General features: G+C 40.9%; 4 protein-coding genes across 6 annotated transcripts in view; all 4 read left to right on the forward strand.

The window, feature by feature from the left end:
- map3k22 (mitogen-activated protein kinase kinase kinase 22) overlaps nucleotides 1-2721 on the forward strand; it is a 40608-nt gene extending 37887 nt beyond the window's left edge. Inside the window, exon 18 of the mRNA XM_085763722.1 lies at nucleotides 528-2721. Within this exon, the coding sequence (XP_085619848.1) occupies nucleotides 528-756 (229 nt within the window). The 3' untranslated portion in view covers nucleotides 757-2721. The remainder of the gene's footprint in view (nucleotides 1-527) is intronic.
- Nucleotides 2722-3692: 971 nt separating this feature from the next.
- cry-dash (cryptochrome DASH) lies at nucleotides 3693-9062 on the forward strand. Its single transcript, XM_085763158.1, has 14 exons — nucleotides 3693-3937; nucleotides 4610-4782; nucleotides 5245-5338; nucleotides 5438-5568; nucleotides 5711-5859; nucleotides 6206-6294; nucleotides 6412-6485; nucleotides 6594-6683; nucleotides 6867-6946; nucleotides 7036-7095; nucleotides 7218-7375; nucleotides 7550-7669; nucleotides 7798-7974; nucleotides 8514-9062. The coding sequence occupies exons 1-14, from the start codon at nucleotides 3875-3877 to the stop codon at nucleotides 8619-8621; spliced, it is 1566 nt and encodes a 521-aa protein (XP_085619284.1). The 5' UTR covers nucleotides 3693-3874; the 3' UTR covers nucleotides 8622-9062.
- A 2923-nt stretch (nucleotides 9063-11985) lies between these two features.
- Nucleotides 11986-14624, forward strand: myd88 (MYD88 innate immune signal transduction adaptor). Its single transcript, XM_085763665.1, has 5 exons — nucleotides 11986-12417; nucleotides 12684-12815; nucleotides 13206-13383; nucleotides 14040-14131; nucleotides 14220-14624. The coding sequence occupies exons 1-5, from the start codon at nucleotides 12108-12110 to the stop codon at nucleotides 14372-14374; spliced, it is 867 nt and encodes a 288-aa protein (XP_085619791.1). The 5' UTR covers nucleotides 11986-12107; the 3' UTR covers nucleotides 14375-14624.
- A 917-nt stretch (nucleotides 14625-15541) lies between these two features.
- Nucleotides 15542-24371, forward strand: part of oxsr1b (oxidative stress responsive kinase 1b) — a 37319-nt gene continuing 28489 nt past the window's right edge. For 2 of the 3 annotated variants that reach the window (XM_085763666.1, XM_085763667.1), the window contains exons 1-2: nucleotides 15788-16091; nucleotides 23873-23985. In XM_085763666.1, the coding sequence (XP_085619792.1) occupies nucleotides 16022-16091; nucleotides 23873-23985 (183 nt within the window). In that variant the 5' untranslated portion in view covers nucleotides 15788-16021. Of the gene's footprint in view, nucleotides 16092-23872; nucleotides 23986-24371 lie in introns of all 3 variants that reach the window. The other variant, XM_085763668.1, reaches the window with a different exon arrangement.

A 24371-nucleotide genomic window follows, 5' to 3' on the forward strand; every position in this document is an offset into this window, starting at 1 on the left:
GTCCCGACCCACCAGTTGAGAACCACTGATTTAGAGCATTTATTTGCAGAAAATGGCAACAGGTCAAAATAACAAAAAAAAAATTCTGGTGTTTTCAGACCTTGTATAAGAAAACAAGTTCATATTCATTTTAAAACAACACAACACTACTTTTTAAATTTAGGAAGAGTTTAGAAATCAAAATTGGTGGAATAATCCCAATTTTTAATCACAGCAGTGTTTTTTTTTATTTATTTATAATCTTTCTTCCTCATTAAATATGATTTGGTTCAGGTGATGATCAGCTAAGTAGAGTGAGGTGTGCTTGTGTTGGAGTTCGATAGACACTGGCATCGATGGCTGCCATACATGTAGAGAAGCTGATTTGAGAACATTTTAGAGTGGTCTCTTTATTTTTTCTAGAGCTATATATATATATATACATAAGATCTTGTTCTATAGATCCATATAAAGATAACAGTCCATCAAAATGGCCTATAAACTTATATCATATTCAATGTTCTGACAATCCACTTCTTTGTCTCCAGGAGTGTTGCCTGCACTGTTGTGGAGATGCTGACCCAGAAGCCTCCCTGGGCGGAGTATGAGGCCATGGCGGCCATTTTTAAGATCGCCACCCAGCCTACGAAGCCCATGCTTCCCGAGGGCGTGTCCGACGCGTGCAGGGACTTCCTGCGGCAGGTGTTTGTGGAGGAGAAGTGGCGGCCCACTGCAGACGTGTTGCTCAGCCACCCGTTCGTCCAGGGCTGCTTCTGAGGCCCCCGGACCCCCCTCCCCTCCCCTGCCTGCGAGGCCTCCGCGGCCCCGGTGCCTCCCCTCCTCTCCGGCCCGCCCCGTCCCCAGGGCCCGCCCCCCCCACCTAGCGTCACCGGGCTCTAGGACTCAGTACACTCCAACTTCCTGCCCTGCCATCTATCACCAGTGTCTGCCTTGTCAGGACCCCCTGCATTTCTCACCAACTAGCTCAACCCGGATTACTTACCGAGAGGCCAGGTTGACCACTGTCAGACCTCCACAGTCCTCCGAGGCGTCGTAGCGAGTTCCCTCGGGACGTGACTGACAAGAAAGCACTTCGCAGTCTCACAAGCTACAGACTGCTGTCTTATAACAAGAGCAGGAGAAGTGACCCATGTTAGAGAGGAAAGTGATGTTGTCCGGGTCTTTACACTCATCTACAGCCACAGAACAGTGCGTAGGATTGGCCAGGCGGCACTATGTAGTCGTGGCTGACTGGTGATTGATCACATCTGATAATACTGTAAGTCACTCATCAGTCTGCGTTAGCTGTGAGTAAAATCAAGATGGTAAAATATTTTTGTATGCCACATGCAAAGTCATCTTAGCAGATGAGTTTTCTATTGTCACCAAGAGAAAAATGTAAATGTATTTTCGTCAACGCCTTACAATAAGACTTTGTAAGTAAGAATGTCTTTTTTAACATCTTAGAGGGTTGTATTGCCCTATTTTCATAGCACTCACAACCCCATTTAGAAGGACTGTCAACATTGCACTTTTGATATCATGCATTGAAACATTTCCAACATGCAAGATAATCAAACTGAGGAGATATTTTTCTATTCGATGCATTTTTTTAAAATCTGATTTCATGAAGAAAATTGTGTAGTTTGTTCCAATGTAAAGAAGAAAAAAACCAAACTTTTGCATTAGTGTGCAATGTCTGTTAAGCAATACCAACACTACGGTAGGAGTCTGTGACATCCATCCCAGCGTCCCATGCAGTGAGCCTTGTTCCACTCAGAAAGGTCAAAGAAAAGTTTCAGAGACAGGAGCTTTCATGAATATTAGACTAGATTAATGTACAGTATTAGTCATGTTGGTTTGTTGTGTCACCTCAAAGCCCTGTAGCCTTGTCTATGTTATGGCAGCTTCGTGCACATTAGACTGCACAGACCAAATCCGATGCATTGACATCACATTATGTTGCTATTAAAAAAAAAAGAGAGAGATAATGAAATTAGCATGAAGGAAGCGTCTCATTTACATTTTTTGCCGTTATTTCAATATGAATCCAGTCACCCCGTGTCTTTACTTTGCTTTTCACACGATATGAATGGAGTCAGTCAATGACCACTCGACAGCACAGCTTTCTATGTGTTGTGTCATGTGAGATAAAGCATAATATAAGTCGCCAAAAAGGGTCAAGTTGGAAAGACGGAGCTAAATGCTGTATTCTTGAAAGTGGAGATGAGATGAAACTTTGGGGGGGGTTGATGTTGGATGTGTTGTGGCTGGCTGTAATACAGTGGCACTTAAAGAATGATCAAATCTTTTTAGACCTTTGTCAGTGCCTTATCTGAATCTGCTTGTAAACACAAATGTTCACTGCCAAAGCGGGAAGTTTCTTAATAAAGTGAGCAGCTGTTCAGTAGTGAACACACACAAGACTTGCTGAAGTTCTTTTATATGGAAATAAGATTATACTGTAAATACATATTGTTCTGCACTTTTGTATGAAATTTCTTTTACATTATATACAAATCTATTTGATGAAATAGCTACGTTATACAGTAGATTGTACTGTGATTTAGACAGGAGGATGTATGATTGTCTCTTTGAGAGCGGTTAGGCAGTATGAAAAGGCTGGGAGGCTTTTGATTGGGACAGTCTGTTTTGTCTTAATGACAAAGCCTTGAAACATGAAATGTATCAAGTCATTGATCTTTTGTACATTTAACTTAATAAATCAAAGGTCTAAGACTATTTCCTGTGTGATTTTATTGTGTCATCTTGTAATCAAACTGTTGTGCAGTTTTGATCATTCTTATCCAAAGTATGTATTAATTTATATTGAGAAAATTGTCACATTATGTCTTTTATGTGTGTGTGTGTGTTTTTTTTTATTAGCATGAACAACAGTCAGTTGGTTAAATTTATAATCATGATAAATAAGAATACATCTTATTTATAAAGCACTATACAACATAAAACAACAAACAATAATTAAACATCACAATTAAAAACAATCATGATTTAATACACAGTTTGTTAGTAAAATCATAAAATGTCTTTTGATAAGAATGAGCTTTGAGGCAAGACTTAAAAACAAACACAGAGTCTTTCCCTCAGGCAGATTGTTCTCACATTTATCAAAAACTACTGAGACACTGATGCATCAAATGTATTTTTAGGCAATTTCCTCACCAAATAAAACTGATTAATTTGGATGAATCTTAATCGAGGTATTCTCATTTTGGGATTTATAACATTATAAAGTTGGAATAATTTCGTTTTCGTTTTTTTCAGACACATTCCTCGTTTTATTTCTATTATAGCCTAAAGGTTATGTATGTGGTTTAATTTTCACAGTGATAAGTTTGGAGGAGATTGACCAATAAGTTTTGAGAAGGTAGCCTACTCTTCTCTATCGAGGATCATTTCATTTCATGAGAAGAGGTTATAAAATATTTTTTTATTCCAAAATTAAATAATGGCCATACTGAAGTGGTAAAAACTAGCCCAAACATACCAAACAAGCCCTCTGGGGAGGGAAAGAAAAAAGAAGAAAAAAAACTTTTTAAATCATTAAAAGAAATGAAAAGAAACTATTAATGTGTAAAGCATGAGGCACAGAGCTAAATGTTAACAATGATGAAATAAAGAGTCACATCAATGAGAGCAGTGGAGGTGGAGGACTCAGTTATCTAAAGTGTTTGCATCCCGGAGCAGCTGTTAGGAAACATCCTTATGAAACGTGACGTTGTGCAACGTCGTGTCTCAAAACGTGAGGGGCTCACCACCACTCTGTAGGAGCGCTTTCGCCGGTGAGACACAACAACACAGCTTTGACTGAAGCGAGGCGAGGTGTTTGTGTCTGTAAAAAGAAACAGCTGCTGCATTTTCCACCACGGACAACATGTCCACCTCCCGTACTATCATATGTTTGCTGAGAAACGACCTGCGTCTCCACGACAACGAGGTAAGAGTGATCACTGTGAACGTAGGCTAGTTGTGAAGTCCGATGCTATTTAACACCACAGAACCAATTCAACCCTAACCTTTAAAAACTTAACGTGTTCAATGAATATAAATGTGAATTCCTTTATTATTTAACGGTTAACATGACTGAAAACGTTTGTGGAAAATGGCATATAACCTATAGTATTTTTGCTGTTACAAAAGGGCATTTTTGTTTCGTCAGCTGCAGCAACAATTATACTTCCGGTATAGTGCTATCAGAATAAAAGTCAAACATATTTTTCGCTAGTCTGCCTTTCATTCTCAAGTTAGTGGTAACCTTTTTAAGATACGAAGAAACACCAGGCCTTGGGTAGACGCACATTGTATCATACTAAAGATACTGTGCTATATTTCTAAACCGTCTTTGATCATACATGTGTAGATCGACTGTGGTGTAGATTGCAGGAAGCAGTTTTCAAAATAAGAGACGTAAAACAAAATTGAAATTACTTCCTTACTTTTGGTTTATAGCACCTTACCCTGAATCAAATGTGCTACATATGTATGCATATTAACATATCTGCATATTCAGTATGTCTACATTAATATAAAAATGTAATTTTTCAAGTTTTCTTAAACGTTTTTTTTTCTATTACAATTTCATCACGTCATGATTTTTCTGTCTGTGTAGCTTTTCCACTGGGCTCAAAGAAATGCAGAGTACATTGTCCCACTGTACTGCTTCGACCCCAGACATTATGTGGGAACATACAACTACAACCTACCAAGGACTGGGCCGTTCCGCCTGCGCTTCTTACTGGACAGTATAAGAGACCTCAGAAATACACTGCTCAACAAGGGCAGGTAATAAAAACTGTCATCCATGGACTCATCTTCCTATTTAAGACCTCAACTTATGCGTCTTCTATTGCTTTTATTTTATAGACTTTAGAGAGTTTTTTTTCAATGTTCAGTTGTATTTGTTACAGCACTAAAGTACTATCATCTGCTTACAAACTTTACAAATGATAACGAATTATGTGCCATTATTGTTACACATACACCCAGTGCAGAGCCTCTCCGTTTTCTAGGATTTCATGAGTATTGATACAACAGGATCAGGACACACCTGGGCTTATCATGGGTTATGTATGTTTACATTAACATGACTGCTGCAGACACAGTTCTCATCATGTTTCCCGGTCTGCAGGGGGGCTGGGGGGAATGGCTCTACCCAGGATGCAGCTTGCCTGGCATGATGTGAACCGGGACTTACGTGTCTATGTGTTTTTTTTTTGTGTGTGTCTGTGCATGCTTGTGTAACAGCAACCTGGTGGTGAGACGGGGTAAGCCAGAGGATGTTGTTGCAGACCTCATCAAGCAACTGGGCTCTGTCAGCACTGTGGCTTTCCACGAAGAGGTAGTTTTTAACACGTTCTCTCTATTTGATGTGAGTAATTGCAGCTTTTCACCACTGTCTGGTGATGTTAACATTGTTGGTCACATGCTCATGTCCCAGGTGACTTCAGAAGAGCTGAATGTGGAGAAAAAGGTGAAGGATGTGTGTGCACGGATGAAGGTTAAAGTTCACACCTGCTGGGGTAGCACATTGTACCACAGAGATGATCTCCCATTTCATCGCATGTCTAGGTGAGAGGGTACATTGTTCGTCTAAGACTTTTTTTTTGGCATGCAGTCAAGAGGAAATTGTATTTTTTATTAGTGCATAGTTTAAGAAGTGTTAACTGTTGGGAATGTCTTGTAATTTTTCCTCCTGTTTTTATTTTTTAAGTCTGCCCGATGTATACACTCAGTTCAGGAAGGCAGTTGAAACCCAGAGCATGGTGAGGCCTGCGTTTCCAACACCTGAACAGTTGAAGGCTCTTCCTCCAGGGCTCGAGGAAGGAGACATCCCCACAGCACAGGACCTGCAACAGACAGGTGAATGTCCTCATGTCTGGTTATGCTCAATATAAATGGTTGGACTCAAGGGCTCTCTCTTTCAGAAATATCCTATACATTCATTTTATGTGCTTATTAAATGTGAATGTCTCCGTATGCTGCTGGCAGTTACGAAGAACAAATTGTCAAGTGTATGGAGTGCTTCTGTTAAGTAAATCAATACTGCTGCTATTTTCAGGAAAAATGCTGAGCACGGATGTTCTCATTAATTTCCATGTATACGATTAAGCTTTTATGATTCTGTGTGTCTTAGTGTACATCGGGGAGTCTTTAACATGAATGAAGCAGCTTGATGCTAAAATGCGTTTCTGTTTTATCCTTATAGAGCCTTTAAATGATCCTCGCTCAGCCTTCCCCTGTGGTGGTGGTGAAAGTCAGGCTCTGGCTAGACTCAAACATTATTTCTGGGACACTGTGAGTACAACATCTATCACGAATGGACACTAATTGCTGTTTATAAAACAATAAAAATAAAAAATAAAAAAGTGGTGATGTATTATGTAATAAAAATAGTGAATGTCTGTTCTCCAGAATAAAGTTGCAACTTACAAGGAAACTCGTAATGGCTTGATTGGTGCAGACTATTCCACTAAATTTGCACCTTGGTAAGTGTTACTGTTTTATTTCCTCCACTACTGAATGCTTACTAGAGATTAATGTGTGTAAGTCAGTGATGAATCTGTCTCTAATGGTGCTGCACTGGCTTTCTCCAGGCTGGCAGGGGGTTGCATTTCGCCCAGGTACATCTATCATCAGATCAAGCAGTATGAGAGGGAGCGGACAGCCAATCAGAGCACATATTGGTGAGTTTGGAGTATATTTTAAATAATCTAATAAAAAACTGGAGACTAATAAAGCTAGGGTCACATTGGTAAGGTAGATATTCGGTTCTTCCTCTACCTCTGAAGCTAATTATGTAAATTTCCTTTTGGAATACAACACTCTTAAATAATACTTATTTGACTCTCTTCACCTCTGTCCTCCAGGGTGATTTTTGAGCTTTTGTGGAGGGATTACTTCAAGTTTGTGGCTGTCAAGTATGGAAACAGACTATTCCAGCTTAAAGGTAAAATTAGCCCAATGTTTGGGTTTTATTTATTTTCCTTATGCATTATAAATGAACGTCAAGCTCACATTAAGGTCATTTTACCTCAGGTCTTCAAGACAAATCTGTGCCATGGAAAAAGGACATGAAGCTTTTCGATGCATGGAAAGGTTTGCACCATAATTATCCTCATTATTGTTTATGAAATATTCTCCATTAAATTAAAACGGTCAGAATGAATTGTTAACTATGTTACAGCAGCTGGGTACTAACATGTATTTCATTATCACAGAGGGAAGAACAGGAGTTCCCTTTGTGGATGCGAACATGAGAGAGTTGGCAATGACAGGTTTCATGTCCAACAGGGGGCGGCAAAACGTTGCTAGCTTCCTCACAAAGGATCTGGGTCTGGACTGGAGGATGGGAGCAGAGTGGTTTGAATACCTTCTGGTAAGAGAGTGTGATCCAGGGTTAAAGTTGGTTTAGAAGTTTTTGAAAACGTAACAATAATTAGTCTATATATGACATGATTAGTTATGTCTGAAAAATACAGTGAAATAATGAAGTTCTTCTATTAATAATCTAAAAAATCTTCTAATTTTTTAAAAACATTTTCCTCCACAGATTGACCACGATGTCTGCAGCAACTACGGCAACTGGCTATACAGCGCTGGTATTGGAAATGACCCCAGAGAGAACAGGAAGTTTAACATGATCAAACAAGGCCTCGATTATGACAATAATGTGAGTTTAAGACGAAGAATGTATTGCACTTTGTCACTGATGGTGATGACAAAGTTTTGACAAAGTTTTGTCATGGAGATGTCAGTCACTGGGTTAATAATTATTGGTTGGTTGTGTGTCGGCTTCAGGGTGACTACGTCCGTCAGTGGGTTCCAGAGTTGCAGGGGATCAGGGGAGCAGACGTGCACACACCCTGGACCCTCAGCACCGCTGCGCTGTCACATGCTCATGTGTCGCTCGGTGAGACCTACCCCACTCCCATCGTCATGGCACCTGAGTGGAGTCGTCACGTTAACAAGAAACCGGTGAGTGTTTCGGAAATAGGGAAGTGGATAGTATGATTACACTAGATTACACACACACGCACACATTGCACAATCCACAGTGATGTCACAATTGGGACACGCTGAAGTCTGGTCTCGACAAGAACAGACAGAGAAATAGGCTCTCCATCTCAAATCTTAAAATGCTTTTGGATAGTGTTAATTCCTTTCTGTCCTGCTCCCCTGGAAAGGTTAAATTACTAGATGCAAAAAAAAACAACCATCTGAGATTTACAGTGATTTTTGTTTTTTAGCCCATACCTGTTCAGGTTTGAGGATTTCTCCCTATCTTGGTTGAATCTTGTTTTTCTCGTCTTCTAATTGTTGTTATTACTAAAGTATAGAAGTTTGAGCAATCCTCTCTTGGCTTGTCATCAATTGTCTCTTCATTGATCTCAGATGAGTCGACTTTCTGTGTATTGAGCAAGCGAGCTGCAAATGCTTACATCCTCACTTCCAGATACCATTCTCATGAATGTTTCACACATTTTAAAACTCTGTCCTCTCCATTGTTTTCTCAGAGCGGTGCAGGGCCTTCACCAAGAGGAAAGAGAGGCGCATCTCACACTCCAAAACAGCATCGGGACAGAGGCATAGATTTCTATTTCTCTAGGAGCAAGAATCTGTGAACTGCCTTAAAGCAAACACACAAATGTGGACGATGCTCAGAGGACAGAAGATCCAGTGATGCAAACGTGGACTGTTGCTGTGAAATCAATGATGCATACTGGGGTCAAGATTGGGGGAAGTTGTCATCAGTATTTGAGGAAATGCACGTTTCCACTTAAATAGTTCAACTTCACTGATGTACACAAAAATATGGGCTTTTGTGAAGCACCTCTCATAGACTGTTGCTTTTTTTCTGCCGTGCAGCAGCAACAGGAAAAGCCGCACTGCAGTTTGTTTTGATGCGGTGAATCTTGTGACTTGATCTGATAACTTGTGTCGTTGTGCAGATTATTTCCTTGCAATTTTATCATGTCAGTTTGGATACATACTTGTGGTTACTTTGTAATAATTTCTCAGGGTTGCCTCTTTGAGGCAGTTACGAAATAAAACACTAAAAGGGAGAGTTTTTCTAATGTGATTTCATTGTGCAATGTCGTAAGCATTAGATTTGAACTTCAAATCTCTATTTGAATATTTTGGTGATTAATATATCACATGGTAGTAAATATAATTAAATATTTACTATAATGTAATAGTGCTAGTAAATAAAAAACTGTAGTCTCATACAGTAGTAGTTCTGCACAGCTAGACTGGGGTCCCCTGAGGTAACTCTGTATTTCAAACCACCCAGCCTGTCATTACATATTATGTTAACTTTTTAATATTTTAATTGAACGTACGTCATCTCAGAGGTTTTTCTGAAAACTCTACAAACATGGCTTGTGCTGATTCAGACGTGGACTTGGAGTTGATTCCCCCCTGCTTTGATTGTAACCTTGTGGAGATAGTTGGGACCACTTGGGATTACATCAAGTTTGTAAATTGGAAAACAACTTTCAATTTCAGGTTGAATTAGCTCATGTTTTCATCTCATTATCTTTATGCAATACAAATGAATGTAAAGCTCACATTAAGGTGATTTTACCACAGGTCTTCAAGTTAAATCTGTGCCATGTAAAAAAAAAACACAAGAAACTTTTCAACTAATGGGAAAGTTTGACTGTTTTCCCCTTATTGAGTAACAAACAATTAGTGACAAAAAGAGGCACGTTGCATATATTGTACATATCTCATTATCATGAAGAACAGGAGGGTCCTTCCTGGATGTCAACCTGAGTTGCCGATGACAGGTTTCATGTCCAGCAGGGGGCGACGTGATGTTGCCAGCCTCTTCAGAAAAGGTCTGGTACTGGACTAGTATGAGGGAGCCAAGTGGCCTGAATACTTTCTGGTAAGTAATTCAGGGTGAAAGGCAAAATTGTATCTTCAAATAATCCTGCAATTAGTAATTACTGTTAAGTTGTGAAATAATTAAGTTATTTTATTTTAGGCCTCAACATTTTGAATTTCTTTCACAGATCGACCATGATGTCTGCTGCAAATCTGGTAACTGGCTGCACAGCGCTGGTATCTACAGCACTCGACTATGACAATAATATGAGTTTGAGATGAAGAATTAATTGTTTGTTTCGTTATACTTTTCTAGAGTTTGGTCATGTTTGCATCACAGTATAAAATGTATGTGTCACACTTTGTTACTGATGGTGATGAAATCACCTGAAATGTGAGCAAAGTTTTGTTATGGAGATGTCAGTCACTGGGTTAATAATTATTGGGTGTCTGCTTCAGGGTGACCTCGTCCGTCGGTGGGTTCCAGAGTTGCACACACCCAGGACCCTCAGCACTGCTGCGCTGTCACATGCTCATGTGTCTCTTTGGTTAGGCCTCCCCCACCCCCATCGGAGTAGACATGTTAAGAAATAGGTGGGTGCTTTGAAAAAAAGGGAAGTGGATAGTATGATTGTGTGCTGTTGCTTGAACAAATTTTTCAAGTTTTGCAGTTGCAAACAACATTTTAAAATGAAAGTCTGTACATTCACTTGTGCAATTCCTGAGGTATTTACACTTAGAGTACTTCTGCTTTATGATATTTTATGTTGCACACTTTTCACCCCACTGTTCGTTTCACAGATACAATTACTTCTATGTCTCTTTTCCGTCGAGGGTTCCACCTAAAACAACATATAATATGCAAATATGCAATATCCAAAATCCAACCAGTGGTTCCCCATGTCTTTGGCTTGCTCACAACAAAGCAGTGGGTGGTTGGGGCCCCTTGCTTTGTTCCAGATTTGGTCGAGTTAACAGAAGTTCCATCAAAGAGCAGTTCCCCTTTGAACTTCCAAATGATTTAATATAGATACTTATTCAAGCTGCCAAAAGGCCGAAATATAAAATAGTGAGACAGAACAAAGATTGGAAAAATTCCCAAAAGTCCATTTATAATGTCACAGTCCAGCAGAAAAGGTTGGAGGTTGGAGGTCATTAGATCAACTGTAGAGAGTTAGTAAACTTAGCTCTGGTTCTACAAGCTATCATTTAAAAATGCCATGTATATATTTAAGTATAAGTTTTAACAATCAAATAATGTCCAATGACCTACCACTTACATTTTATTTTTGATACTCTAAGTACATTTTTCAGATAATACTTTCTTTACATTGACATTTACACAGGATTTGGATGCAATGTCTTCTTTCCCAATAAGAGAAGATGTTTGTTCTCCCTTTTTTCAGAGTAGTATAATGAAAGAGGAAGTAGCCTGCCTCGCACTCCCAAACACCTTCAGGATAAAGGCGTGGATTTGTATTTCTCAACAAGCAAAAACCTGCTATTTGCCATCAAGCAAAACCAATGGACAATGCTCAAAAGGATGGAAGTTCCAGTTATGCAAACCTGCGCTGTTGTTGTGAAATCTGTTTTGCACACTGAGGTGTTGACCTGGGACAGTTCTTGTGAGGATTTGAGGAAACACATGTTCTCCCACTTACTAGTCCAACTGATGTAGCCTACCTTCATATACCATCAGATTGCTGTTAAAGAAAAAACCCTCAAAAAAACACCTTTCACAAGCTGTCTGACATGTTTCCTGCCACTCTGCGGTTTTGTCTTGATGACCTGTTGCTTGCAATTTTAGTATTATTATTGTTGTTGTGGTTGAATAAGTTTGGAAACACACTCATTGTCATCAAGTTGAGTTTGCTTGGATTAACAAAATAAAAAAGAAATTCTCTAATGTGATGGACCTTAGTAAATTTCATCCATTCATAATCTTAGGCTATTGAGGTAGAATAAAAGTTTCTGAATACCTACATTTACTGTACATTTTACTAAGAGTCCACCGCTGAAATTATAATCAGGTATAGTTTTGATCAGTGCCAGTAAAGAGCTATTATAATCTAGATGGAAATGCACTGGTTTCAGTAGCGGAACACTTCTCCTCCCCTCATGTGACGCAGGCTGTTGCAAACATTATTCGACATCACTTCCGTGTTCAATAGTTAGACAGGGCTGCGCAACACCCAAGGAAACGCGACTGCTATGTTGTTACTATGTTTGCTTTATTCATGTATTAACTAAACATACAGTACCTTCGTCCCGCAAACATGGCGTGTGCCGATCCAGATGTTGACGTGGATTCAATCCCCCTCTCCGCTCTGAATGTGACGGTGAGGAAAAAGTTGGGACTCTACCTAAATCCTAGAAATGCAGTGGCTTCGGACTGGATGTCCGTCGCAGAGGAGATGGACTTTAGTTACCGGGAGATACAGAACTATGTAGAGACTAAAAACCCCACCGCCATGGTCCTGGACGACTGGCAGGCCCGGTCCACTGATGCCACGGTGGGGAAGCTGCTGTCAATCCTGAAGAAAGTGGACAGAAATGACGTCGTGGAGGATCTTCAGGTTTACATAGGTGCGTTTAAGTGACTCTGGAAATTTAAGTTTCTTCTTCTTTTTTTGAAGGGCATTTTTCATTGTGACAAGAAAACTATATCACTTCATTTGGCTCTAACTCTCTCCATGGCACGTTCCGTGTACCCCCACAGTGGAAAACAATAAAATAAAATAAAATAAACCCTTGACTTAGCCTAAGTGTAGGCTATAACCAGTGTGTATAAGTGTATAACCTATCTTGTTTTTGTATTTACCATCTACTCTGTATCATCTCCTTTGTGGCAGATGAGGATGTGAGGAGGTATTATGAGAATCAAAAGAAGAAGGCTGAGCCGCCACTTCAGGTGCCTGAGGTGGACAGCTGTGTGCCCCGCACCCCTGAGAGGAATGGTATCACCCTGGAGGATGACCCTGAAGGTCAGGATTTGATAAACCTACAATTTCTGTTTTACTGCACATGTATTCTGCTTGACTTTGTGTTTCTCTTGTGAAGTTATTAACTTAGGGTTAAAAGCCTGTGCATCCGCTCAAGTGACACTCTCAAGATAGTGATTGCGGTTTTATTTTCTGCGGTAAAGTTTCATACAGGAAGGGCTCCAACTTCCCTCCTATTTTATCTGAAGCACTAATCGCACATTTGCACCAACACTGTCCCAGTTCTCTGCGCAGCCTTGTGGTTTCCGGATAATGCTTAGGTTTTACTTCTGTGGACTATATTTTGCTTCTTTTTTTTATGTTCTCATGTGAACATATTATCTTGCAAGCTGTTGTGCAATACCTAAAGTGATTAATGTGAATTAATTTCAGGTACTCCTGAGCTGTTTGATGCCTTCATCTGCTACTGCCAGAGTGACTTTCACTTCGTCCATGAGATGATCCGGGAGCTGGAACAGACAGAGTACAAGATAAAACTGTGTGTGTTCGACAGAGATGTCCTCCCAGGCTCCTGTGTATGGACCATCACCAGTGAACTCATTGAGAAGAGGTGGGATATTGACACGTGACCACCTTCAGATATATTCTGATTGGGCGTTTTAAGGTTTCCTCAGTAGCTCTCTCTTGGCAAAACATCTAAAACAAGCTAGATGCTCCATCTGCAATGTATTACTCCCATTGCACTCAGATTAATCTTTTCCCTTCTCTTTCACCGTTGTCATGTGACTCTATTTGTTGCATAACGAAGGCTGTCAGGCATCCTACATGGTTTGTGGGTCTTTTGAATTCATCCGAACTTTCAAGCCCCATGTGGGACCAGTGTGAAGTACAATATTAAACACAGGCTTGCTGGTAAAGAAACCATACTTGTGATGTAAACAAAGATGGCTATTTTCCAAATAAAACATACAACTGATAAGTGCTTTATCTTGGAGACAGCTTACTTTTATGATGTTGTTGTTTTTTTATTTATGGTATATCTAAATAATTAATTGATGCTATAAATATGTTGATGTCACTGCTTCACTTCCACTTTTTTATTTGTGATTGATAGAAATAGAAATGGAAAGTCGAAAGTTTCAGGTATTGTGGAAAGCCGAACTTTCAGTTTCATTCTAAATATAGAAAGCCACCTGAGAGAAAGAAATCTAAGTTTCCTGTCAGCTGCCATTTGATAATGACTAGTTTATGTCACCATCTGTGTAGGTGTAAGAGAATGGTGGTGGTGATTTCTGATGAATACCTCGACAGTGATGCCTGCGACTTTCAGACAAAGTTTGCCCTCAGCCTCTGTCCTGGTAAGTTATATTTTTGGGTTGTTAAACATCTCAGAGTTACTTTTTCTAACATATGCACAATTAACCTCTCCTCTTTGAACCATTACAGGTGCCCGTAATAAACGGCTTATCCCGGTGGTGTATAAATCAATGACAAAGCCATTCCCCAGCATCTTGCGCTTCCTCACCGTTTGTGACTACACCAGACCTTGCACACAGGCCTGGTTCTGGGTACGGCTGGCCAAAGCTCTGTCACTGCCATGATTATGGACAAGGCACAGGCAGTCACTTGTGTTTTAAAAGTGCCTTAATTATCCCATCAAATAATTTGTATTGCACAATGGTCAAACATCACACATCCAGCTATGCGCTGTTGCTTTCAATCCACATCCTACTGGCATCTGAACCCACCTGTGATTTCCTGTGTATATGGTATATATATATGTTTTTGCTTTGAAGACAACACAGTGATTTCTGTACATTACAGTTATGAGATTCAAGCTGCAGTTCTCAGAAAGCACACAGCCTCAATGTCATGTTAAAATTTCAAGAATTATGTAGGCCTTCCTGTCAATATTCTGTGTAACTCAGTTGTAAAGGTGAGGAGGACCTGTCCTTGTTTAGAGAAGCATGTAAGAAGTGTTCACTAAAACCTTGTTTTTTCTGCACTGGCCATTTCCTCTTATGAGTCAACTTCTAAATGAGATTGAACCTAAAGAGGAAGACATATTGTGATTGTGTTACTTCCCCCTGTGCAGTTTTACTGACTGCTGACACCTGACTTTTTCTCTCACTTTCTCTGTCATCACAATGTCTTTACATTTGATTGTGTATTTTTGATAAAAGTAATTTTTGTAACAGTTTTACAAAGTGAATTTATTGTATTTTGAATAATTTTCTAAAGATTATTTCTTCAAAATAAATGCAAAACAACTTCAGTTCAATTTCATTCATTTTTAAGCAAATGTACAGTCTGTGTTTCTCTAGGCGTGATTGTGTAACTCCTTGCATGTGATAAAATACACCACCAGAGGTGTCGCTAATTGAACGCTGTAATGAGGAAGCAGGGTGAAATACACAGTTAACGCATGAACATCCAATCACAAAACAATGTGCGCGGTACTACCCAATCAGAAAGCAGGATGCTCCTGGACCGCCCCTTTTCACACGCGCTTCCATTTATGGTTTTGTATGCCCTCATATTTGCCTTTCAGGTGACACTTTCTAGATCGATACACACCTACATGTGATGTTGTGCTTTAATTGTTCCAGATGTCTAAAGACTTTGAAGTACAATGTGTCAGTTTTAGAAAAATAAGCCAGGGGTTGTTCGTTGTATGAGGAAAAAGTGTATCCTGCAACGTAAAACTCAGGGCAAAATTAAACCTCTTTCAAACAATCCGCCATTGAGAGTGTGGCGGAACCATGGCAACTTCAATTGATTCGTTTTGGGGCACGTTTCACTTTATTTAAACATTTTACAGTGGCTTGTGTTTGCCTTTAACATACGATTCAGTGGTATAACTACAGTGATAATTTTAAACAACAGGACTTATGAGTTTATATTTCCCAGTGTTCGCCTCAGCTCTTCATTTTCGCCGCCAGCTTGTAGCCTATCAATTACCATTTCCTCCGCTGACTTCAGTGCGGTCCGCCGGGCTCAGGCGGTGCAACGTCCCACACTCAACATGTCCGCCGGGAAGGTCCACATTAGCTCAGTAAGAATGCGGTAGGCGGGGCTGCTAGGCTAGTGTCAAACTTTGGGAATGACAGGAGTGCTGCAGGATTCGCAAAGAAGGGGAAGTGTCGCCCTTGTTGGTCCTGTTTGGATTACTTTGACTTCTTTTTACGCACAGTCCCTGGATTCACCACCTTTCTACAGATAGTACGGCCCCAGCGGATCCCTCAGCCATGTCGGAGGACCTGAGCTCCCAACCCTGGTCCATCAACAAAGATGATTATGAGCTACACGAGGTGATTGGTATGTAACCATTAGCTTGTTAGCCTAACGTATGTGTGAACCGACACTTTGATTTTTCAGCCGGTAGCTCACTTAAAACGGGGGGTTACCCCATTGAACACCAGCCCTGGTATTTTCCAGTGTAAAGCGGGCTGAAGGCATCTTCTTTCTCCTCAGATAGGTTGAGTTCATCGCGTTTGGTAACTTGGAAATCCTAGCCGGGCGGTGTTGTGACTTGGAGTCAGTGGGATGTTTCCAGTGAGAGCCGCTACTCCGTCCGCCGGGGCTGCGCCGAAGTAGTAAACGAGCGGTACAACGTTACTGTCTTATTCCGGCGGCTCGGACTATTTGCTGGAGATGAGGAGAAGAACCGCTGCTCACTGAGCAGTTGGTTCGTGTTAACAGCTTCAGCTCCAGCACTTTATTAAAATATGCTCCAGCCAGAGGGCGTCGTTTATATGTAAATTGAAGTATCATTAAATTTGTAACAGACGTGAGAAGTGTTTAAAACAAAAGTGGCACCACAAATGACATAATGTCAAACTTAATCATTCAATTGAGGGGAAGACACTGCATTGCAAATGATAAAGCAATGTAATCACAAATGAAACGTTATTGTTGTAAGACACTGGCATAGACTGTGTGCGTTCACGCCCATTTTTAATTTAGATACACTGGGTATTCTAACACTGCATTTGTATATTTCTAATACACTTGTGTTACCAATACAGAGCACAGAGATTATATTTCATGGGTCCTCCTGGAGTAGGGTATTGTTTTGGGCAATTTACTGCCTGAATTAATCCAGTTATGCATAAGCGCTTTGGAGATTAATCAGTATTATGGGGCTTCTAACCACATCCCTCACAAAAAATGTTATTCAAGAATTTACAGGTTAATATCAAATCAATATTGTTTTGTTAAACCTAATCTAGGATTGAATTATTTGGGTTTAAGTTAGTTTTAACTTTTAGTGATCTCTGACTTTGGCTGTAGCATGTATCTCATATCATCTCCATGTGATGGAGGATATTCTGAAGTTGAACCTTTCTTGTCCTGGGGGTAGTTAACAGGTCGGCCGACCTGAGGAATGACAGCTTTTATTTGTGAAGTCCCGAACAGTCCCACCCCACAAATAACTGCCCTACCTTTGGCTAACTTTGTTGAGTAGGGAGAAGGAGAATAAGGAGGAGTGTGTAACATATAAGCAAAGTATTGTCCTCTCAAATCAGCTAGTTTGTGCCTCTGGTTTACTTTACCCAAGTGGTGCGTGTTTCCTCTACAGGGAATCTGTGTTTATAGAGGGTCCATTCTGCACGCTCTAAATTAACCTTTTTGTATATTTTTAAAGAACTTGAATTTAACTTCAACCCATTTCTACATTTCCTCTTGGGTTTCTTGGAAAATTTGAACTGGGGCACCCCGCAAGATAACGCCCTGCAATTTAGCATACACACAGCGATAAAGCCCCTCTTGTATAGAAAACCAGCTCTGTGGCATTTTCCTGAGCAGTGTGTGACACAAGTTGTCAACATAGGTTTGAGACTGGTAAGGCTATTTCAAGGCTGGACTGCTGCATGCTCACTTGGGGTAAGGGGAGGGGATCACGATTATCATCTTAGCTTCGGAAATGAATTGTGCAGTCAGCCTAGATTCTTCCCCTCCTTTTATAAATGACCATAAGCTGATTACCAGTTGTGTTTCTTAGATCCAAAGGAGCTGATCTACCTTGTATATCATTTAGATTAACAGAACTGTCGGCTTGTGGCCTCTCCCAAGGTTTAACAAGAAAACTCCTCCTGTTTGGCATCTGTTTTTTCTTCATATTAAACCTGTTGCCATAGAGTCCTGTAGATCTCTCGTCTCCTGCTTGATTACCATATTACCAGTATTTCAATAGTTTAACTCAAAGTCTGAGTTAAACTAACAGTGAAGCTGAGCTTTTGTCCTTATCATGTAGCCTGGTCAGCCACCCTTGATTTGAATTCACTTCTATGTCATTATGGTTTTGACCTTTTTCCCTGCAGGGGTTCATACTGTCAACTTGTAAAACTTAACAGGGACTTTAACTTTCTCAGGGAAAACAGTAAGCTTCATTAGGGAGGATTTGACCTTAAGTGACCAAAGACGTTGCTTGAGCTTTAAAGTCAGTAGTGTGTATTCATAGTTGGGTTGCATACCATGTGGTGGAAGTTGCACAATCAGTCAGGGTGGGCTGTTGTGGTGTTCTGTGTTTATTTGAGGAGACGGGTGGGTAAACACAAATGCAGTATTGAGTACCGCAAATTACCCAATTATTACTGTTGTAGACGGTAAATATACATACGAGACGTTTAATTTAGACCTTTTTCTGATTGCTGTAGCAGGTAAAAATGTGTTGAGTGTCCCTCTATCATCGACCAGCAGTGTTACTGATTTTGCAAGTTCTTATGACATCGCTGATTAAATCATAAGGGTGGATTTTATATCAATATCACAACATAATAATGTACAGCATAGCACATTGTATGCTGTTCCCAGTGCAAACTCTGTGCAAGAAATCCACATTTAAGGGCCTGCATCTAATAAATGTTTTCATCATCCAATAACTTGCTGTATTGTTCAATAAAATGGTAGGAACTTGTGAAAAATGCCCCTCATAGAGTGCTAAAGGCCAAATAACATCCAAGGTGATGTCAACAAATGGCTTATTTTGTCCAACCAACACTTAAAACTTTCATACTCAGTTAACTGTAACGCAGGACAAGGAGTAAATCCATAACTGCGAAGCTGAACAGAAAACATTTGTCATTCCTGCTTTTCAAAAAGTAAATATTAATTGTTTGTCAGAGTAGTCGCTGATCGTTTTTTCTGCTGATCGATCATCACTGAGCTGAGTTATTGTTTCAGCTCTACTTGAATATGCAGCATTTGAAACCGCAGCAGGCGGCCTGGCTTAATCAAGCTAAACTAAATCTGCGCATGAGAACAGGAGCGAGCCGAGCTCCCAGACATAAACCCACCTCTGCTCCCCCAACTCTTCGCAGAAACTCTTGGGGAGATATTGTATAAGCTGTTTCATTCCAGCGAAGCTGTCTGCAGCTCTCTTGCTCAGCTGGATGGTTGGTGTGCTGAGGAGGATGGCCCTGCATACCCAGCAGAGCTATTGTTTTGGTAACTTACCCATGGAAAGAGGACTTGTTATTACATGGTTCACACCCACCTCTTTTCATCCCAGTGAGCATTGGATCATACTGGACAGAGCCCATGAGAGAAAAAAGTACAGCTCTCTCTCTGATTTTGGATCAGGCTTTGTATCATTCATGTTGGCAAATCTGGACTGGAAACTTTCTGCTCCCACTGTTTTGTATCCATCGGCAACCGTGTTTCCTCCCTGTTGCTTGTCCTGTCTCTCGGATGATTTTAGAAAACATTGGTATGATGCTGTTACCACAACTGCAGGCAACCCCCCGGGCGAAGATATCTCTCATTTAATATCAGCTCAAAGGTTTAGGCCACATCCATTTTTAAAGCGTTACCTCCTCGGAAGTGGGGAGGGAAATAGACACTAAAAAGTGGTGCGATTGCTGGTCATGTGTGACATTTCTCATTGTATCTTTGAATAATGTGCGGAATGTCAGCCAGGTATGCAGAGGAAATGTAATAAAAGACAACTGACGTCAGGCCGGCAGCGGTCCGGCCTGGTGAGCACAGGAAAAGACAAACTAAGAGCTGCAACTACAAAAAGTGCTGGTCGCACAGCTCATGAAGGGGGACATTGACACACAGGCCTCACATAGTGACCTCCAGCATTAAGAAGGTAATTCAAGGCCAAGCTGATCTGATAAGATATTATTGTACACTTTTTTTACGTTAAAAAAAAGTACCAGAACAGTGAGCGTTCTGTCTTAACCTAACCTAGCCCCTTCCGGCCAAATGTATTCACCTTTTCATCAGGAAAACGTTGGCGCGTAACGTTAGGTATCATTTATTTGGAATTCACTTCTCATGAGCTCTTTAATAAAACCATGAGATTTAAACAGCCTCCTGGTGTTTTCATGGCCTTTGAGCTGCTTTAATAATTTTAATTAAGTGTAATGCACTAGCCTTATCCCTGTCTTTAGTGGGCCTGTTACTCTCTTTATTATTCCTTTGTGTTTTGCTGTCATGCATTTTTAATGGACTTGACAGAGATGCAGCACAACAGCAGGCACGCAAACACTCCATACATACGCGCATGTACACACCAACGACATGCCCTCGCCATTGTATAGAAGCTTAAAGTCTTTAGTCGATTACGAAAGAGAAAGCTCCGGCTCCAGCTCCTGTGCGTCTTGTTCACACGTTACCAGTGTAGCAACTCGTGAAGTTTCCCATGCCAGGCTTGGCTTGTTTAGGGGAAACATGCTTACAGAAAACATTGGCCGCCTTTTTTTAAAATATCATTAATGTTTTGTCAATCCCTCCCTCCCCCGCCCCCCCGCACACACAGAAGCGATCAAGTCGTTTCACGCCATCTGCATCTTGTTCCGCTATCACAGAATAGACCTTGTTATTATTGCACACACAGTACAGTATGAAAGTAAATGTCAGGAAGGATGATGCATCTGAATGAAGTCGCATTCAAACACAAACTACTCCAGTGAAACGTAAACTTACCGCTGAATGCAGGATCAGATGAGTCTAGATGCTTTGGATCAATACTAGCTCTTGACTAATTGCAGGATAAGTATAGATCTTAATTACTGGAAACATAAAACGCTCATCAGCACTTTATCTGCTGAGAAAATATGTTTGCTTTCATTGGAAATTTTTTGGTCTCAGCTCTGACACATGAAAGGAAAATAAAGCAGCTGCCTCAACAGCATCTGTAGTGATATTTGTCCCTTTTTTGAATACTTTAAAAAAATAAATATGAATAAAATGATAAAGAAGGAGAGTGGGAGAAATATGAAACATGAAAATCAACAAGCTAAAGAAGTTTACATAGCTTGGTGTCCCTCGGCCATCCATGTCAACAGGCCACATTTTCAGCTGGCTGCTGGATCATCTTCATTTGATTTCGCCTAATGTGGTAACTTAATATATAGATTTGATTTAGCTATCCACTTCCAAAACAAGCCAAATGTTGTTGTGCCTCTGGAAATAGCAAATATTAGCCAAACTTTGAAGTTTTTTTTTTTCTTTTTTAATTCATACAGTTTGATAGTAAATGTAGACTCCTTCCCTTATTAATTAATTTAAAGAAGAACAAGAAGGAAAAGAAGAGGAGAAAAGAAAAGAACCCACACCGGTCTCTCTTGACATGCAGCCAGTGTCGGTGCCAGACTGTTTAGCAGATTAGATGTTGGCCTGAGTTTCTGGCTCTTCAGCGTGCGCCCTCTCATCCTAATGGAGAGGGTGGTATTGATGTTATCTGCGCAAATGGCCGAGATATGACGGCGTGCGGCTTATTTTATAAATCAAGACATTTTTTGTGACTTCACTTGTGCCTTGTTAATGTTTAATCAAGCATTAAAAACAAGCTCTGCATTGAGAAATGGTCTGTGTGCATCATCGTTCATCATATAAACACTAACTGCTTTGATTGGAACCTCAAAGCCCCCCCCCCCCCCCGATGTGTAATAATAATAACCATGTGACTTGATATGACATAGTGCAGCAGCGTAACCTTGAAGTGGCAAATATCAAAGAGCATCAGGTCCGTATTAGCTTCTACAGGTCTTGAGTGGCTCTGTGCCCTTTGACCTCGCCTGCTGCAAAAACCCAACAACATCCCCCTTTTTTTCATCCTCCCTACACACACACACACATACACACATATACGTACAAGAACACATGCTCTCCAGCTTGTCTGGCCACCCCTGACGACTGGCTGTTTGTTTGTGTGGAGGAATTTACACTCCACTGTGTACAGGGCAACTGGCTCCCTGTCGTCCTCACTGGGCTGAGCTCCCCATCACTGGCCAGCCTCCAGAGGTTTGTTTGGTATTGCTGGTGCTGGTGGTGGTGGTGGGGGTGGGAGGGGGTGGGGGGATATATTTACAGATCTCCAGGATTATTTGGATGCTGGAGAGATGAGCGAGGCCAAAACGCATGTTGTCAGTGGCTGCAGTCAATACACGGCACCCACGGCAGCTGTAGGAAGCATGAGGCTTTCACATATATAGGATGATTCAGTGACCCTTTCTATCTGTCAATTGCGCAAAATTACAAGGAAATTGCAGTTTTATTGGATTATTTTAGAGAGCAAGAGTTCCTGGTTAATCTCAGTCTCGGCTATATTGAATAAGTTTGTGCTGTTACATTCTCTGCTTTTCTCATTGAAAGCCTGAGGTGATAATTATCTTGAATGAAAACAGTTCAATAAAAACCAGTCACATCTTCAGGGACAGATTTACTTTTTAATTAAAGTCAGGGAACTTTTTTTTTTTTTTTTTTTTTCATCAATACAGCCCTCCCCTTTTTTTTTAAACCTCCATACACTGCTGGCTCAATGAAAACTCCAAACAATGAGCACTTTGTTAATATTTGGGCATAGCGAAGATGAGGGCATGGGAGGTTAGGAAAAGCTTACTGGAGGGTGGACCAACTCACCGCTCACTCTTTCTCTCACTCGAGCCTTTTGCCAGAGGAGAGTGCGCTCCCAGCGTTGCTCAGCGTCACTTATACACCAGAGATCTTGTGGAAACAAACCGTGTGCGTGCGTGCGTGCGCGTGTGCGTGTGCGCATGGCGTCAAATAAGAGCATTGAGGGGGCAGTGAAATGACCTCACACGATGCATGAACAACAGGCGTACCTCTCCAGGGGGGAGGATTTTACAAGTTTTTTTTTGTTTTTTTTAACTCAGGCTATCACATGTTATTCAAAATAAAGATTAGCCCAGTGTACGATTGAAGTTTTATCCAGATTGTGATCTGTGTTTTCTTTGCTAATATTGCCAGTCCATGAAAATACTACTTGTGGTGTTATAAACCAGCAAAGACTTGTAACTGCTGCTATGATCCAACTTTACACACTGTCTTAAAAGCATGGAAAATAAGGCTGATTAAAGTTTCCAGCTTTTCATAAAGTGCACATATGGAAAAGCATAGGACATTAACATTGTCCAGTTCCGGTGCAAACGACCAAACTGCATATATTATCAAGTATCGATTCAGATTTGTATTTTCTACCCTCTAAGTTTCTTCTCTTTTAGCACAACCTCAGGGCCTCACCATGTTGCATCTACTTGGATCGTCTTAGTTTAAGAGCTACTTACATTTTCTCTATCTTGCCCCTTTTCAATGCACACGGTGAACGAACCCATCAGATTGTGCCAGACATATAAGATACAAAAAAAAAAGAGGAGGAGGGTTTAGAGAGAGAGATTTTTAAACTCTGTAAGGCCACCACTGTATAGGATCATCGTCATGTAGATATGCTTGGTTTAGCACAGTCACTGGCCCCTGTCAGACCTGCTCCATCAGCCGGGATTTGGGAAAGCTGATTCATAATTGATGAATAGACAGATAAGCTGTGGCGAAGAGAAATCGGATGAACTGTCGAAAGCAAAACTCTGTTTAACCTCCTTGAACTCCGGAGGATTTTGCGGTAATGGATGAAAGTTAGGTTTATTATCCTAGGAAGACCGGGGTGAGGGAAGGGACGTGCAGCTGAAGGATGTGGATATGGCCTGCAGAAGATTGTGCTCGGTCTTGCCAAAGTTTGGTTTTCTACAAGAGCACGGAGAGTTTTATATTTCCGAAGATGTCTGATATTATTAAACTGAAGCGTAATCGGGCTGATGATGATGACATGTTGTTTCTCTGTGTGTTTTCAGGGAGTGGAGCCACAGCCGTGGTGCAGGCGGCCTACTGTTTACCACGCAAGGAGAAAGTGGCCATCAAACGTATCAACCTAGAGAAGTGCCAGACCAGTATGGATGAACTCCTGGTAAGTAGTTAGACCTAGTATTTATGTGACCTTGTTACTTCTCATGTTCGATCAAAGGGTGCTGCCGGCATAAAACACCAGATTTCATTTAGAGGCTTTGTCTCCACGGTCTCTGTGTGTGTGTGTGTGGATGGACTCAGTTCCACCTCTGCTTTTCATTACCGGTTTTCTCCGTGCCCTCCTCCTCCTCCCATCATCCCTGTCACTTCAAACACTATTCCGGTTGTTCTCTGAGGGAGGACTCCGCTCGCTGCCAGGAAACTATTAGACCACCATGGGACATCTTCCTCAGGGCTGTATTGTGTCTTTATACCCTCAATGCAATCTTGCACCACTGCTTGGCTCATCATTTACTGTATGACGTCGTGGTTTTTACGATTGAGCTC

This window comes from Trachurus japonicus, chromosome 20, assembly GCF_045865225.1.
Source record: "Trachurus japonicus isolate A0001 chromosome 20, Traja_1.0".
Taxonomy (NCBI): Eukaryota; Metazoa; Chordata; class Actinopteri; order Carangiformes; family Carangidae; genus Trachurus; species Trachurus japonicus.